General features: G+C 44.4%; 1 protein-coding gene across 8 annotated transcripts in view; it reads right to left on the reverse strand.

Moving 5' to 3' along the window:
- The window catches only part of SMARCA4 (SWI/SNF related, matrix associated, actin dependent regulator of chromatin, subfamily a, member 4), a 51,300-nt gene that overhangs the window by 21,196 nt on the left and 11,717 nt on the right, over positions 1-18,387 (reverse strand). For 7 of the 8 annotated variants that reach the window (XM_026660572.2, XM_026660571.2, XM_026660570.2 and 4 more), the window contains exons 4-16: positions 17,788-18,186; positions 16,777-16,875; positions 15,139-15,397; positions 14,460-14,586; positions 13,508-13,681; positions 12,981-13,154; positions 12,651-12,818; positions 11,397-11,447; positions 10,260-10,390; positions 9,554-9,611; positions 7,388-7,506; positions 3,401-3,551; positions 1,813-1,976 (exon numbers count right to left, since the gene is read on the reverse strand). In XM_026660572.2, the coding sequence (XP_026516357.1) occupies positions 1,813-1,976; positions 3,401-3,551; positions 7,388-7,506; positions 9,554-9,611; positions 10,260-10,390; positions 11,397-11,447; positions 12,651-12,818; positions 12,981-13,154; positions 13,508-13,681; positions 14,460-14,586; positions 15,139-15,397; positions 16,777-16,875; positions 17,788-18,186 (2,074 nt within the window). The remainder of the gene's footprint in view (positions 1-1,812; positions 1,977-3,400; positions 3,552-7,387; positions 7,507-9,553; positions 9,612-10,259; positions 10,391-11,396; positions 11,448-12,650; positions 12,819-12,980; positions 13,155-13,507; positions 13,682-14,459; positions 14,587-15,138; positions 15,398-16,776; positions 16,876-17,787; positions 18,187-18,387) is intronic. The other variant, XM_026660567.1, reaches the window with a different exon arrangement.

Below are 18,387 nucleotides of genomic sequence, written 5' to 3' on the forward strand. Positions count from 1 at the left end.
TCAGCCACACCCCTCAGTTGGAAGTATTCAGGGGGGTGGGAAGCAGACACAGTACAGTGCTGTGTTAAACATGAACTAAAAAAATGTAAGCAAAGTTTCACAAGGTAAGGAAACGATTTCTGTGCTTGTTTCATTTAAATTAAGATGGTTAAAAGCAGCATTTTTCTTCTGCATAGTAAAGTTTCAAAGCTGTACCGAGTCAATGTTCAGTTGTAAACTTTTGAAAGAACCATAAGGTTTAGTTCAGAGTTACAAACTATCTTCACTCCTGAGGTGTTCCTGACTCTGCGGTTCTACCGTAGAGGGCAGTCGGGAGGCTGACAAACCCAGAGAGGGGGAAGCCAGGAAGGTAGGAGACAGCTCAGGGGGAAAGCAGCATGGTAGGACAGTGCAGGCCTTGGCTGCTAACTGAAGGGCCCCGGAGCCAGAACCCAGAGTAGAGGGCAGGCTCAGGTTCCCTACCAGCCACTGGGGATGTGGCACCAACCAGGCAGAGGACAGCGGACTGCCTGATTTGTTCCAAAAAGACTGTTACATACCCTGGAAGGGGAAACCACGGAGTAACCTGGTCAGAGGGCCAGTCACGAAGAGGAGCTGCAGTTCTTGGAGCAAAAAGGGTCCGCAGGCTGACAGGATGATGGGAGAGACATCACCAGAGGAGGGCGCAATGCCTGGCCAGAGCTAATCCCCAGGATGGCCAGTAGGGGGGAGTGAACCCCGGGACCCCATAAAAAAAGAACTCCATTAACACTGTACTATTATACACCAGGCTAAGTCAGTCACGCAGTGCGTGGAGGAAGCAGACGGTGCGTTGCGGCCACAGGCAGTAAGAATGGACAGAGGGATGCTTGGGCCACTCAGCTTTTCTGCCCTGGAGTGGGAGGGCTGTGAGGACCCTCAGGGCACAGACACAGCCCCATCAGACGCTACCGGACAAAATAATCTGGTGTGGCCTTTACTGGGTGCACACGCCTCAAGAGTGGAATCAGTGTGGGCAATCGCTCAAAGAACCCTTCCATGCACTAGGGCAGGGGTCCCCAGTGAGGTGTCCGCAGGCGCCATGGTGCCCACTGGGGCGTTTAAGTGCGCCCGCGTACTGGCCAGCGGATGAGCATCGGCCAAAATGCCGCCGAAATTCAGCGGCATTTCGGCGGCGACGCCTCTGGATGACGCCGCTTGGCGGTGGCATTTCAGTGGATGCTCGTCCACGCCACGGTCCTCTGTGGCTTGTCGTCTGACGCCCGCCAAACAAAAAAGGTTGGGGACCACTGCACTAGGGACTGAAATGAAAATATAACAACCCAGTCATGTGTGCGCACAGGGGAGTGTGGTCTTATTTTATTGGCGAAGATCTGTATTTTGGTATAAGAGATAAAGAGAGGAACAGTTCTGCTACAAACAGGAATGCCTGAATTCTGATCCTTCACACCGGCTCATTTATTTATTTTTTAAGCTGACCTACTGAGTTGGGAAGGTGCCCTTAAGCTTAGGGCAACCGCAGCATTATTGGGGTTTCTACAGGCGCTTTTATCCAAGGATCTCCAAGCACTTTACAAAAGCTCCCCAACTCCCCTGTCAGGTAAGTATCACTGCACTCATTTTGCAGATTGGTAAACTGAGGCAAGGCAGCTGAATGAATTCCAAGGTCAAAGAGTGAGTCAGTGGCAGAGTGAGGAACAGAACTCATAATTCCTGACTCCCTCTTCCTCCCTGCTCTAACCACAGCACAGCTAGAATTAATGTTGCTCACTAAAAACTTCTCCTAAACTTCCCAGTGCCGTAATCCCCCATTAGTTCGAGCCCCACACTTACGAGAGAGGTACAATAATGAGGAAGGGTCCATTGATACGCTTGTGCTCCATGAGGTATGTGATTAAAGCGATGGTCTGGATCGTTTTGCCCAGACCCATCTCATCCGCCAGGATACCATTCAGGTTATTATTGTACAAAGAGACGAGCCACTCCAAGCCTTTAATCTGAACAAAAAGAGAATGGAGGACGATTCAAAGAATGTAAACTAAACAGGATCTAAGAGGAAAAAAGCCACACTTCCTTGTGAATGATTTGCAGCCACTCACCTTACGTAACACTGTAGATGAATTATTTATAGATTATTAAACCTCTCGTTTTAGAGTTAATTATCTCAAAGAGCGCTTTGGCATCGATCCATTCCTTTCCCTTCTGGATCACGCGTACCACACAAAAAGCTCCCTTTAATGCTCTTTGCTTTAAGCTACAGAGACCAAGTCTAGCTAATCGGTTATTTTATAAAAGACACCCCCCCAGGCTTCCCTAGAAGCCTGGATCATTTTATTCTCATCTGCATCTCTCGGAACCTTAAGAAGTTTCTGGTTGTTTGCATGGACTGAAGGGAACAATCCTCCATTCCTGCAGTGTGTGAGAGATACAAGGTGTGAGTCAACAGGCTCCTATCTTTAATCCCCAGGATTTCACTGACAAGTGCAATACACGATATTATAAGTAAGGTCTTACACCAGAGCCTACGGATAAGCACAAAAGGTTCGTCCTTCCATACAGCTTTGTATCTTCAAAGTACTGCACAATTATCTAATTACAACTAAAAATGCCAGATAACGTCTGTCGAGTCACACTTTGTTCCCCAGACACTACAAATGATTCAAGTATTATCCAGTCACCTTCAGCCTGTTTGTTGCAATTTGGGGGGAAGGGGGGATGTATATATATACACGCGTGCCCATGTTTAAAACTTGCTTGTCAGCTTTATTACATTGTGGATTTGCTTATGGAGGCACTTGCAATTCTTGGAATTAATTTTGCTCAGCAAGTTCAAAAGGTAAGAAATAATGACCGATTAACCCAAAATGGATTTGAATAAATCAGCTTTTAGACAGACAGAAATAACTGAGCATAGTAAAGGAGTGTCACCTGATTAGAACCGTGAGGGAAGCAGGACAGGAGCCCAACACCAAGCAAAGTGAAACCAGTTGCCTGGAACAATCTCAGGAGGGTTTTATGTTCAAATACATGTCACAGTTCCTTATCTAGGCTGTAAGGCAGAGCAAGGTGTGCAATTTACTTCTAATAAGGAATGATAATATTTTGGAAGGGACATTACATCTCAGGCATCAGGGTTTATGCCAATCTCTGACTATGAGAGGTCAGGATGAGACCTAATATGGGGGGCTGATTATCCTATATCTGTTATTGCGGAGTTCTAGAAAACCTCTCTCTGAGCTGCTGGTCAGAGACAGGATACTGGACTAGATAGGCCTTGGGTCTCATCCAGTCTGGCAATTTCTAGGTTCTCCCCCCAGTGCTGAGCGTACCTGTGGTTGATCAGACATGCTGTGTGTGTGTGCATAAGCTATTTCAGTCACCATCACCCTGAATCAGGGCACTTCCTCCCTCAGTGTCTCACCTGGTATTGTTTGAGGACGCCATTGACCATGAGCGTGGACTGTTTGTCCACTCGTTCAGTGACCGCGTGGGCCACAGCGTAGTAAGATTGTAATCCCCTCGCCAGAGCTTGGGAGACCCCATACTCATCATCAACATCTTGCTTAGCATTTCTAAAAAATAAATAAATAAGTAAATAAAGAGTTTTGAATGGATATGGAGAGAATCCTTCTCACTTCTCTGGGAGACAGGCTTCCCCGCAGCCCAAAGACCTCTGGGGGACCCCACGAATCCTTGGATTTCATGAGCTCGTCTCTCCAAGTACAACCAATCAACTTCTTTGCTTCTGAAAGAATATTTTAGTCTCTTTTCATCCCAGTTTACTTTTCCCTTTGCCTCATGCTCTCTAAAATCAGGGAGCAAAAAATGATGCTGGCACGTTTAACTCCTTGGAAACTAACCAGGTGGGATGGGATTTACAGCAGTGCCTAAGTGACTTGGGGGAGGGATAGCTCAGTGGTTTGAGCATTGGCCTGCTAAACCCAGGGTTGCGAGTTCAATCCTTGAGGGGGCCCACTTAGGGATCTGGGGCAAAAATCAGTACTTGGTCCTGCTGTGAAGGCAGGGGACTGGACTCAATGACCTTTCAAGGTCCCTTCCAGTTCTATGAGATAGGTATATCCCCATATTATCTTTAATTATGATTTTTAAAGATCCAAACCACAGTGCGCTTTTGAGACAGCAAGAATCTTGACCTGAATGGTAAGTAAATGCTTATTGCCAGATCATCCAGCAGCTTGTGTTTGTTTTAAAGGAATTACTGTTTCAAAAAACCCCCAACAATTTTAAACACACTTCACCTATTTCCTCACACAGTTATAGTTTCTTCTGCAAACCACTTATTAGAATTTCCTGGTGTGATGAGAACCTCTTCCAACTGATGCACCAGAAACTGCACAAACCATAGGCTTAGCACTACAACCAAATGATACTTTCTAAGTCCAATTTAAGGCGCTCACACCTTTTTTTTTGGGGGGGGGGGGGGGGGGGGGCGGCGGGGGACATCTCAGAAAGGAAACTAGGATGCTGCAATTTGAATGAGACAAAGGGCAGGCAAGGCAGAGTTGTTCTGCTGACACATCTCACCTGTGTTTGCATGCAAGCAAGCATGAAAGAGGGAGAAGATTTGGGAGTATGGCATGTCTAAGTCCTTATAAATATTAAAAGCAAAAATCTAGGTTACTTCCATATTAAGGTTCAGTTTTTACATGCACAGAAGTGTCCAGAATTTTAAGTTATAGTTGCTGAGGGAAGCGTAACTTGGACCCACTTTGGAACATTCAGCATTTTCCATCTATGGCGATAACTTACCTGTATTCGGGCAATGTTTGCCACCATGGGAACCATAAGCTCTGTAATCCCTGACTTTTTGTCATGTAAAATGTCAACATTGCATTACCCTCTTTTCTTCCATTTCTTTAGTTTAAAATAACTAGCAGCTCACATAGGTGCATTTATGCCAAGACGGCTATCTCCATACCCATGGGTGGTTTATAAAAAACAGCACATGGTATATTTTGTATGAAAAAGGATGGACATTATTCCATTGCAATACATTGGCTTAATGCAGGTGACTGTCTCTCTAGACTGGCTGGTCACCACAAAATGTAACAGCCTGCTGCTTATTGACAGCTGGAAGATTTTTCTTTAGCAAAGGAAGCTGTCATGGGGTAAGAGGGAAGGTCCTGTCAGGGATCGGTAACTGATTAAAAGATAAGAAACAAAGGGTAGGAATAAATGGTCAGTTTTCAGAATGGAGAGAGGTAAATAGCGGTGTCCCCCAGGGGTCTGTACTGGGCCCAGTGCTATTCAACATATTCATAAATGATCTGGAAAAAGGGGTAAACAGTGAGGTGGCAAAATTTGCAGAGGATACAAAACTACTCAAGATAGTTAAATCCCAGGCAGACTGCGAAGAGCTACAAAGGGATCTCACAAATCTGGATGACTGGACAACAAAATGGCAGACAAAATTCAATGTTGATAATTGCAAAGTAATGCACATTCGAAACCATAATTCCAACTATACGAATAAAATGATGGGGTCTAAATTAGCTGTTACTACTCAAGAGAGAGACCTTCGCATCCTTGTGGAGAGTTCTCTGAAAACATCCACTCAATGTGCAGTGCAGCCAAAAAAAGCGAACAGAATGTTGGGAATCATTAAGGGATAGAAAATATCATATTGCCTCTATATAAATCCATGGTATGCCCACATCTTGAATACTGCATGCAGATGTGGTTGCCCCATCTCAAAAAGCATATATTGGAATTGGAAAAGATTCAGAAAAGGGCAACAAAAATTATTAGGGGTATGGAACAACTTCCATATGAGAAAAGATTAATAAAAATTGGGACTTTTCAGCTTGGAAAAGAGATGACTAAAGGAGGATATGCTAGAGGTCTATAAAATCATGACTGGTGTGGAGAAAGTAAATAAAGAAGTGTTATTTACTCCTTCTCATAACACAATAACTAGGGATCACCAAATGAAATTAATAGGCAGCAGGTTTAAAATAAACAAAAGGAAGTATTTCTTCACACAACACACAGTCAACCTGTGGAACTCCTTGCCAGAGGATGTTGTGAAGGCCAGGACTGTATCAGGATTCAAAAAAGAACTAGAAAAGTTCCTGGAGGATAGGTCCATCAATGGTTATTAGCCAGGATGGGCAGGGATGGTGTCCCTAGCTTCAGTTTGCCAGAAGCTGAGAATTGGTGACAGGGGATGGATCACTTGATGATTCCCTGTTCTGTTCATTCCCTCTGGGGCATCTGGCATTGGCCACTGTCGGAAGACAGGACACTGGGCTAGATGGACCTTTGGTCTGACCCAGTGTGGCCGTTCTTATGTAGCTCGAGTGATAGGGGCTCATAATTATGGAGCTAGAGGGTAAAGGTTCAAGCCTCACTGATTGATTTTCTAAGAGATCTGCTCTAGTTCAAACAGGACTTAATTCAGGACAGTCCTTTGACCAGCATTATGCAGGAGGTCAGACTAGATGATCACAGTGGCCCCTGCTGGCTTTATAATCTATGACTGATGTCTGTAGGCAGTGTTTTTGTAGCTGTGTTGGTCCCAGGATATTGGAGAGATAAGGAGGTGAGGTAATATCTTTTATTGGACCAACTTCTGCTGGTGAAAGAGACAAGCTTGTGAACTTACACAGAGCTCTTCTTCCTCTAAAGCGTGTCTCTTTCACAAGCGTGACCTCACCCCCTCGTGTCTCGGCTGATGTTTGTAGGTGTGCAACCAGGGTTTGTCGCACGATTTTCATCTGCATACCTTTTCCCTTCTCAAAACGTAGCTAATGCAGCATTCCCCTCTGAGGAGGAGGAGACCTAAGCATGAAACTTTAAATTAAAAAAACAGCACCCGATTTCCCCTGCACTTTGGTAACCAACATGTTAATTTCTCTTCTGTTTTCAAAAAAACCTAGACCAATATATTCAAAGCTTCCTAGGAGAATCAGACATAATTCTCATTAAAATTAACAAGCATTGCATCTAAATCTATTAAGTGAATTTGAATCTCTCAGCCTTAATCTCTGGGTAAAGACCAAGCATAACAAATCAGAGCTCCTCCATGTCATTTTTAGTGGGAGGGAGTTACAAGAGACTGACAATAGGGATTAAAATTAAAGCTATTCTAGCAGTATACAAAATGCAAAACTTTCACAGTGAAGTATACTTTTTTTCCATGTGCCAGCCAGGCGAAAGAGGGACTTCACAATGGAACGCTGCCCTTCATGCCGGGACAAGAGAAACAGCAGTTCGCAAGTCTTCTCTTGCCAGTTATTAGTGCCTGTCAATTACGCCTCCAACAAAGTGATCCAGAATAATGGAAATCAATCCAGGCTAATCCTGGGTTGTTTTTGCCCCCCAAAGAGGAAACAAAGGGCAGCAGGATTTAAAATACTGACGCAACAAGTGACTAGGTGGGGCTTACTCAATAATGTGCCTGGCATCGACTTCTGACACATCGTCACTGTCTGGATCTGGGATCTTCTTCTTTTCCTCCACAGGCAGGGCAGGCTGAGCAGGTTGCGGCTGCTCCTCTTCCTCCTCCTGCCAGAAATTGAAGGCTACATCACTGGGACTATCAAGTTACACACACTCATCCTCACGTACAAGGGAGAAGGCAGTGTTCTGTAGCCTCACAGTAAGGTGGAGCTGGCCAAATCTGCATAAGCCACTTAACATGCAGCAAACTCTTTAAATACATGCTGCAGACTTTGCAAAAAAGTCACCAATCTGGAGACACCTCTTTCCTTCCTTCCTGATGCCGAGATGCTATAAAGCAGGGGTCATCAACCTTTCAGAAGTGCTGTGCCGAGTCTTCATTTATTCACTCTGATTTAAGGTTTCGTGTGCCAGTCATACATTTGAACGTTTTTAGAAGGTCTCTTTCTATAAGTCTATAATATAGAACTAAACTATTGTTGTATGTAAAGTAAATAAGGTTTTTAAAATGTTTAAGAAGCTCCATTTAAAATTAAATTAAAATGCAGAGCCCCCCCCGGACCGGTGGCCAGGACCTGGGCAGTGAGAGTGCTACTGCAAATCAGCTCGCGTGCCGCCTTCGGCACGTGTGCCATAGGTTGCCTACCCCTGCTATAAAGCATACAGCTTCGTTCACCAGCTGGTGATGCAGGAGACTTCAGCACACAGAGGAAATGAAGGACAATATACATGCCAGTTGATTGGCTGGCATGCATCCGAGATGTATATTTGCATTGACTCTCCATGGAGTAGGAATCACCAGGAAATGCACATATAAAGCTACAGAATCGCTTTGCATCTCCCTGTGGATCTAGATACCACAATTGTACTTTGTGGTCATATTTGTGGCCCTTTTGTGTCATTTTCTTTTAGAAAATGGCAACAACAACAACAACAACAATCTTTGATCAATTGGGTAGAAATAAACCCTTAGGCCAAAATTTCCAAACATGAGGCTCCTACACCCATATTTAGACACCTAAATAAAAGCAGCTCTTTTCAGAAATGGTGAGCACTTGCTTTTCCTGTTGACTTCAGTGGGACCTGTAGATGCGTGGCACCTTTAAAAAAAAATCACGCCATTTATGTAGGTACCTACATAAATCCCTGCTTTGTCTCCTTCCTAAATATGGATGTAGGAGCCAACCTTAAGCACCCAAATTTAAACATTTTCCATGTAAACTCTAGAATGCTGATCATTCAAAGCTGACCTACAGATGCACCTTACCTCCCGCCATACATATTCTAACAACCCAACCTCGTTTCCCCAAAGTCATTTAAAAATAAATTCTTTGAGGGGAGTGGGAACTTCCATTATGTGGGCAAAATCGTGTCCTGCCCCTAAGCTGTCAGTGCAGAATATCAGTCTAGCACACGACAAGCGGCAGAGCAGTAAGAGGCAAGGAGATTGGCAGTGATTAATGGCTCAACCTCATTTAAATAAAAAAAAAAAAAAAATTTACCCTATCCCCAAAATATTACCTCTGCTTCACCCAAACCGTAGAGCACTCAAAGATTCTTGGTGCATCTTGGACCTACTACTTTTTTAAATGTACATAGCTTCACACTGTTTATGAACCTTTAAGAACTCATAAGAAACAGACACTGCCTTACAGATCAGGGACAGGATCCTGCAGGACAGGGGAAGATGGGGTGGATCTCTGCAAAATTGCCCTGTTCTGTACACTCCCCTTGAAGCTCTTGTACTGACCATGGTTGGAGACTGGATACCAGGCCAGATGGACCATTGGGTCTGACCCACTATGGCAGTTCTTATGTATTTAAATCCTTATTGATGTATGATGGCAATGTCAGGCTACTATCAGAAGTAAAGGCTTGCATGGTTGTGTCCTCGTTAAGACATGACACAGAAGAAGAGACGCCAAGTGGAATGGGGTTGGAAATATGACAGCACGAGGTTATTTGTTTTCACACTGCACACATCAGTTGTTTCAAGATTTGTCCTAAATGAACTCATTTTAGCTAAATCGATATTGAACTATATTTGAAAATAAATAGTGGATTAAGTTTAATGACTTTATGTCTACTGGTTATTTCCTATTTTAAAATACAAAAGCACCCAAAAAATATGACTTAAGGCACATCCACTTACCTCTTCCTCCTCCTCTGACCCACTTTCTTCACTGTCAGATCTGGGAGCTACTTCATATCTAATTCAATACAAATATTAATATTTAATATCAGTTCTGATTCTGACAGAGTAATGCACAAACATGCGACTAGCTTGGACTCTAAAAGCCTTTGAACTCAAACTAGAGTGAGATTACTGCTACTTTTAACACAGGAATTTGACTAATTTTTTCCCCTTTCTAATCCCAGATTTTAGGACCAGTGCTTAGAAAAACTTATTGGGTCTGGGTGCATAAGTAGAGGTCCACCAATTAAGCACCTTTTGCAACAGTATTTCCCACACACAATTTTAGCAGCTCCCTGACCGCTGAAGTCAGGTTAAAGGAATCTGCACTTTCTAATGGTAGAACATACTTCTTCCTACCCTTTGGGACTCTCAAGGGGTTAGGCTGGGCCTATGCTGATAGTTTGGGCGTTTCTTGCCTGAACTAAACACAGGCCCCAATCCTGCAATGATCTCTGTGAGGGAGGAACCTTGGAGACACACAATCACTGCAGGATTGGGGCCAGTATCCCAGACCGTGAACTGGTGTAATTTTTGACCCATTTCAGTTAGAGCATGGAACAGGATTTATAAGCAAAGCCACAGAATGCATTACCGCAAATGTGAGGCTGTCAGCCTTCTGGCACACCACCAGATGGCAATCTGGGAACTGGTGATGGCTTACCCTGGGTTCATTTCCAACCACGTGTCCAGCTGTCCAGCCTTTGGAGCATCTGTGCCAGTAAGGATTTTACCGCTTTCCACATGGATCACTTTCACAGGGAGATCACTCATTTGGCTGGTCTCATCCAGAGGCTGAGAAAGCACAATGTATGTACATTTCAGTATTCCATCTGGAATTAAAGCATCTCTGTGCTCTATTAGCCAGCACTTTATTTAAAACCAGTTAAGTGCTATTGCCGAAATATTTATGGGACACCCACTAAAGTTTGAAAACACCGCTTTATCCAAAGAATAAATAGATCAAAGCTTTGTTTGTTTGTTTGTTTTTAAAATTTTTGGTTTGCACTAATTCAAAAACAAGAAACAGGAAACCACTGTCCTGGCCTAGCTGTGACAAAAGTGCTGCTTGGTATTTGAAGGCATGAATAAAAGAACTCTCTTAATGTGAAATATCTCCAGCTTCTCTTATAAATTCACTGCCACTCAGCACTTCCTTTGTCACAAGTGATCTTGCAACTTCTTAGGTATATGTGTAAGCACTTTTGTCCCACTGAGTTCACTGGGACTTCTCACATGCCTGAAGTTATGGGTGGCTCTCCCTTAGGTTCTTATGCCCTGATCCCAATAGTATCTAATCACCTCGCAATCTTTAACGTATTGATCTTCACAGCACTGCTGTAGGTAGGAAAACACCGTCACCCCCCTTTTACAGACAAATTTGCCCAAGGTCACAGAGGAAAACTGTGGCAGAGCTGGGAATTAACTCCAGCCTCCCAATCCCAGGCTTGTTTACTCTACATCCTTCCTCTCCTACGTGACATATCTAAATGTTTGCAGGATTGGAGTCAGTGTGAACACACTGGAGTTGCTGCCAAAATTAGCAGTGACATGGCAGGTTGGAGAGGCTGCCAGAACCATTCATGCGGGTGGAGAGGGTAAGAGACAAACATTTCTTTACAAAGTTGAATGTTCTATTTTAGGACGTCTTGATTTAGCCATCTACTACACTCCACTTCTCGGTGCTGTTTTTCTTTCAATCCAAAATATCGTCATCATCATAACTGATCCTTTCAGTGTGTGGCTAACAAAAGTTTTCCATCCTACTTGGCACCACATGAAACAAGTTTCTTGTGCTTACTTCGCCATCTGGTCCAATTGCAGGAGTTTGCCCTTCTGCATTCTCTGCCTTCTGAAAGAAAGGGAATACAACTCATAGCAACCCTTTAATAATGGAAACAAAAATCAAACCGACAATACGAGCACTCCACTGGAATCGCATGCTTATAATGCAAGTATCCCAACTCAGAAGAAGGAGGGTGGGAAGGGAGGACACAAACAGTGAAGTGCAGAAGCTGCTCAGGCTGGAACAGATTTGTAAATTAAGTTCTAGCCAAGAAAACCTCCTTCAAAAGAGCTAACATTTTAGACTGGTTTATCATCGTCATGCAATGTTATATTAGGACTGATGATTTGATTACTACATCCAAGATAGCTATTCTCCTCTGGTGTTTGTTTGGGAGTTTTGTTTTTGTATAACACCGATCACCATAGCATGCAAAGACAGCTCTTATTAGTATAGAAAATTCTGCACACCGTACTATTGAAAGGAAATCAAAATAGTTCTTTAAAAGTCGACACCCCGCATTTTAAATCTCCTGGAATAGATATCCTTATCTCCAAAAACCTAACACTTAAAAACTATTATCAGTTTTACCAGCTTATCCCCTTGTACTCACAACACAGTTTTCTTCCATTTTTTCCCCCACAGTGAAAGAAACCAAAAAACTTCCATTTAATTAATGGCAATTTACTAGGGAAAATTTACTGCAAGTTTTCTGATCTAGTGACTCTCACCAAATGAGTTTGTGCTTTAGAAAACTTGCAGTAAATTCTCTCTAGTAAATTGCCATTAGTTATATTTAAGATGGCAAAACAGACCAGTCTTCAGTTTCTTTCACTGTATTACTACACAAGAAAAAAAAAAAATTCACATTGCGATTTATGATGCCTTCTGTTGAAAAATTAAGGGAAACAGCATGAAGATTCTGGTTTTAGAGATGCATTCTCAAGTAGGGTAACCTGCTTATAGGTATGGCAGGTTAGATGACGCATTAGGCTTTGAGTTCTGGAGTCCCAAATTCAAACATAGCATTTGATTACAAGAGAAGTGAACTTGCTCGTCACATCTGTCTATGAACAAGCAGTCAGCATGAACGACTCTCTCGGCTCAGCAGACGCCCTGAACTGCAACGGCTGGGCTAGGACAGCTCAGAAACAAGGCATGACCTTAGAGACATGTCTGCAGCCGTTTCCAAACCCCTGCCTTACTCCAGACCCGGCTCTTGCCAGAGCGAACAATCCTCGCGGCAAGCCGGCTTAATCGGTAAGTCACCTTCTTTTTCTTTTTCTTCTTTTTCTCCTTTGCCACCTGTGCAGCCTTGTGTTGTCGCACCAGCTCGGTCAGGTTGGCCACATACTCGTCTGTCTGCTGGAGTAGATATGCCAAGCGCTTATCTTTCTTCTGATCGATAAGCTTACGATACCCTTCTTCATCCTCAGCCTAAAGGAAGAGGCAAGGTTAGCATCCTTTCAGCCCCGAGGAGGAGAAATTTAGCCAGCTACAAATTCTATGCAAGCATGCTGCAGGCGGTTTACACCATTCAGCTATAGAACGTGTGTGTGCGCGCGTGTAAACCGTTTTGCAGTCCCATGGGAAACTTACCATCAACCTGCGCATTCGCTCTTTCTCGATCCTCTCATTCTCTTTCTTCTGCTCACGCTCAGTGTTCGCATGGTAAGTGGCCACAGCTTTTGTAAGCTTTTGAATTTTGCCCGTGACGGATCGATGGTATTCTTTGAAATCCTTGGCATGCTGGAGAATGCTATTGAGGTATTCCTGAAGGGACAAAGTGATGGCAATTGGGCTACAAAGTCAAGATACACACACTAGCCATCTATTGTTCTGCACTGTAATAATCAATGTCTTTTTATGTTGTAAGCCATTTGATGCATGAATTTAGCAACAAAAAAGATCTTTGACTGTAATTTGCCCAAAATATATTTAACATCTCAGTAACGACTCTCAATTTAATGGCCTCTGTATTCTAACTCTCTCTACAGGAAAACAAGTGAGTTATGGTCCTTAGGTGCCCAATTCCCAAAGAAATCCTAAATTCCTTACCCTACTTTGAAAATCCCAACCTTAACAACAAACAAAATAAATAAAGTAACAGGAAGGGAACAACTTACCTGGTGCTTTTGTCTGCGTTTCCGTTCTTGCTCGATCTTCTGTTGTTTCTCCAGTTTCTCTGTGATGCGAGCCTCGCGCAGGGACTGCCGCTTGCTGCGTTTGTATGCCTTGGCATTCAGCGCCGTTTCCAGGGCAGTGTCTCGTCTCATGCACACCACGACTTCCTGACGGAGCTTTTCAAGAAATTCACATTTAAAAAAAATTAATTTCTCTCTGTGTGCCATTCTATAAGTGCCAAAGTTTTGCATGGCATTAAAAAGGCCAAACATACAATCAAAGGCTGAAATACTGTTCTGAAGATGCCTTGGGCAACAGATTCAGGTCAAGGATGTATGGTATGGAACTGGAAAAATATGCAGTGTCACAATATAACTCTGCTTATGTACACCAGCAAAAGGCCTATTCTACATCTTAAGCCCTTATGCGACATACATGGTGCATCAGCCTTGTGCTGATCCTCTGAACAGGGGCGGATCACACCCTCAGTGGAAAAACAAAAAAACAAACGCTACTTAAAAATCAGAATCTCTTCCATATGGAGTCTCAGAATTGAGATGTAAAAGAAGAAAGATGCTGCCAGAGCACGGTTCATCTAGTCCACTGCCACACCAAATTGGCCCAATGGTCCAGCTCATCAGGCATCTTTTCCTTCTGCCAAGTCAGAGCAGTAGAGCAGGAAATGGGATGGACCAATGCTCCAGCTAGTCCAGTATCCAGGTAAGCTACCACTTCCATGGTAACCAGCGAACACAGGAGGCAGGCTGGGGGTTCTTGTACCAAGTTCAGTTTGTTTTTTTCCAAGCCAGGCACAGACACAAATGCACGCGAATTATCTTATTCCTGTGTATCCGGCATTTGCCTTGCATTACAAAATCTGCAGTCATTGGCTAATTCCTGCTCTGAATCAGGCACGGCACACTGGAAAGCCAGCGGCTGAAACCCACAACCTACCTGTCTCTGGAAGTTAAGCAGTCTTAGTGCTTTCAGTTCAATGGTAGCTTTGGTTCTCAGGTCACCAGCCAGGGACCCAGGGAGGTTTTCTAGCTCTTGGATCCGGTGAGCAATGCGAGCCTGCAATCTGTGGGGGGGAGACACAATTTCGTAGCAGATGAAGACAAACAAAATGAGTTTAAGTCTGGGCATTTTTAGTCTTTTCCTGTTCCACTATCAAATACATCTGTGTTTTGTCCAGTCCTTGAGTCACCGTATCTCAAGTACAATGGAAGTTCTTGGCAACTGTGTACATCTTTGTTTGGAACATCATTTAATACATGGGCATAGCAGTAGCCTGCCTCTCTGGCATGAAAAATAACTGAAGTGGCAGGGAAAACATCAGCCCCTGGGAGAAGCAGAGACAGGCGCGTCTGCACAGTAAACTGTAAGATCTCAGGAGTTGCCCTGACAGGCTCTGAAGTGAACTTATGCACAGATCTTCTAAGTCCTAGGTTAGTCTGTACAGCACATGTCAACTGGGAATTCTGATGGGGGGGGTGGAGGAAGAACGGTAAATAGGGAGAGCCACTGTATTCGTCAAGAGAGCTGAGGACACCAGGAGGAGGATAAAAGGGGAGAGGCAGCCAGCCACTTGATATCAGCATCTCACAATTCCAACAGAAGCCACGGCTTTTACCTGTATTCCCTCTCCTGAAGGATTTCCACTGGGTCAAGTCCTCTTGGCTTCTGGATCGGCGTGATACGATTCTGCTTCTGATGGAGCTGCACCATGGGGGCAGGCTGGGCTGGCTGCCCGGGTGACTGAGTTTGGGGTGGCATTACAGGAGATGCTGCAGGAGGTACCGCCGGGGGTGCTGGTGAAGGACGGCCAGTTGGCTGAGGAGGAATCAGTTTCTGAGGTGTGCTAGTGGGGGCTGCAGCATTTGCCATTGGTCCTGTTCAAAAACCAAACTGGGAGTGATACTGGGTTGCATGTCCCCCCACACTTCTTTAAACCTGTCAGAATTTGACGTGGGCCCGGCCAAAATTTTCAGACTTGGGTGACTCCAGTTAGGCACCTAAGTAAACGGTCTGATTTTCAGAGCAGCTGGGGGCACACAGCTTCTAGTAGCTTCACCACCTCTGGAAATCAGGACAAACTTCAGTCACCCAAGCCTGAACATTCTGGCGCTAAGTAGCACCGAGAGCTGACATGCAGCCCAGCTACAAGGTTTAAGGGCAAAATAACCTCTTCAGAGAGAACGCTGGAAAAAATTCTGTTTCTGCCTATGTTCCGTATTCACTTTCCGTACTTACTAACACAGGACACTCCCCATGCTGACCCATGAACAAGTCATGCAGTCCTAGGGTATGTCTACACTACAGGATTAATCCGAATTTAGATAATTCGAATTTGGGAAACAGGTTATATAAATTCGATTGTGCGCGGCCACACTAAGCACCTTAATTCGGTTTTAAACCACATTAATTCGGTGGTGTGCGGCCACACTACCCCATTAACTTAAACACAGTAATTCGGTGGTGTGCGGCCACACTAACCCTAATTCGAATTAACAAAATCGATTTAGGCTCTACTCCGTTCGTCGAGGTGGAGTACAGAAATCGATTTAAAGGGCCCTTTAATTCGAATTAACTGGCACTGTAGTGTGGACGGGTGAAGGGTTAATTCGGATTAAGGCAGCTAAATCCGAATTAAAGTCCTAGTGTAGACCAGGCCCTACTGTTTATCCCCCCATCTCCACTCAACCATCTGGCAAGCTGTAAATTTCACAGCAACCAAATGCAATTCCTTCCGCCTAGCTACAAGATGAACTGTGCAACTTTGTACAGCTGTCCCCAGAGTACAATAGTTCAAGCAGAACAAAAGCGTGTAGATGCCTGAGCCAGCTCTTTGGAAAGATCATCCATTGGAGTCTACCCACCTGATCAAAGACATCAAGTGGCTGCCAAAAAACCACTCCGGGGCTTCAAAATCTGCATTGGAATTAACTGGTCTGTCTGCAGGCTCAAACTCCAAGTGGAGGGTTTTAAAAGAGCTTAGCTAAAGCTGTAATATCTTCCACAGTCCCCCAGATGGCAGAGACACACTGTAGCAGAAACCAAAATCAAGGTCTTCTAGGATTTGCAGCAACTCATGTGCTGGGGGAACAAAACGAGGCACAAAAAGCGTTTGTGGCTCAGTTTTCACTTCAGTATGTCCTTCCTCCACATGCCTGTGTAGCACATCCCCATGCTGCCTTCACTGCGCTGGGGAAGGGAATGCCAGAGAAATTTCTTGTAATTAACTGTTTAAAAGAACCCTAGTTATTCTCACCTTCAGGCCAGGGCTTTGGGGGTGCACCAGGGGGCTGCCCAGGCATTCCTGGGGGAACTCCTGAGGGTCCAGGAGGCGGCATGTTAGGTCCTCCTATACCTACACAAAGGAGAGTAAAAAAAGACAGCAATAAGACTCTCTCTCTCTCTCGCTGCAGTTTATTAATACATCTGCTTGTTCCTTGCATGTACCTAATGGGAACAAAACCAGGCTCCTTCAGGCTGTTAATTAGTGAGAGCATGGTCAGCATACATTGCCATTTCCAAGCAGTTAAAAGACGAAGTCCCTTCCCTGAAGAGTTTAGAGTCCAAATTCAGACAGACTGAAACACATGTAAACACATGTCTGCATGTGGGTGACACCAGCACAGCTATAAAGGATGGGCTATCTTGATTATCACTTCAAAAGTTCTTTTCTCTTACTTAATTGGCCTCTCAGAGTTGGTAAGACAACTCCCACCTTTTCATGCTCTCTGTATGTGTATATATATCTCCTCAATATATGTTCCATTCTATGCATCCGATGAAGTGGGCTGTAGCCCACGAAAGCTTATGCTCAAATAAATTGGTTAGTCTCTAAGGTGCCACAAGTACTCCTGTTCTTTTTAAAGGATGGAATGTTTTCCACAAGGGAGGTGTGATATGGGGGAGGTGCTTAGAGGCTGGCTTGAAAGAGTTTGTGACAGAAGACACAAAATCGTGTGAAAGGAGACATGAAGCAATTAGGAGAGGGGACTAGGAGGAATGCGAGGGATTGAGAGCAAAGGTATTGGTGGGGGCAAAATGGTGCAGGACTTTGAAAATGACAAAGGAGTCTTTGTGCACGTAGGACCAGACACATTATAGAAACAAAACATCCCTCCATAAACTAACGTAAGGTACCAAACAGATAAATGAAAAGTGTAGGCTTGCTTCTTCCTTATGCTACCCCCATGCATCAGTCTATGTGCATCTGTACTGAAATGGAAGAGTCTTGAATGTAGACTAAGGAAGCAACAAAGCTGACGCTTACCATGAGGTCTGTTGTAATTTGGAGGTGTTGGTCCTGGTCCAGGCCCAGGCCCTGCTCCTTGCACTGGCCCTGTCCCAGATACAGAGGGTGGAGGTAGCGTCGGCATTTGCTGCTGCATTCCAGGCATTGGTCTCTTTCCCTGCACTGCCATCTGAAGATGGTCAGGTAAAGGCTGCCCTCTGGCAAGCATCTTATAGGCCATGATCTGAGCTCTTAACTGGTGCAGCTGGTTCTGGTTAAAAGGGGTTGGGCCCCGGTTCTGTTGTCCTAATGCCTGTGGGTCAGTACCGTCCAACGGGACTCCGCCAGGACCGGAGGACATTTGCGAGCCAGAGGATGGACCGTTAGCTGGAACTGGGCTTGAGGCATGCTCAGAACCACCGAGCGGAGAAGGGTAACCTGGAAAGAGAGAGAGAGAGAGAGGTCATTATATTGCAGCATGCGGTGGACTTTGCACAATAATACAGAAAGGCTAGTTTTATTTAAAAAATGCTACAGGGAAAAGCTATTTAATCACTCTTAATGGAGGCTGCAACTGCTTTAAGCCAGGGTCCCCAGTGAAAGTAATTGCACCAAAACTTGTTTGGAACTAGAAGTTTA

Source organism: Terrapene carolina, unplaced genomic scaffold (assembly GCF_002925995.2).
Source record: "Terrapene carolina triunguis isolate 2854851 unplaced genomic scaffold, T_m_triunguis-2.0 Scaffold833, whole genome shotgun sequence".
In the NCBI taxonomy this organism is placed as follows: Eukaryota; Metazoa; Chordata; order Testudines; family Emydidae; genus Terrapene; species Terrapene triunguis.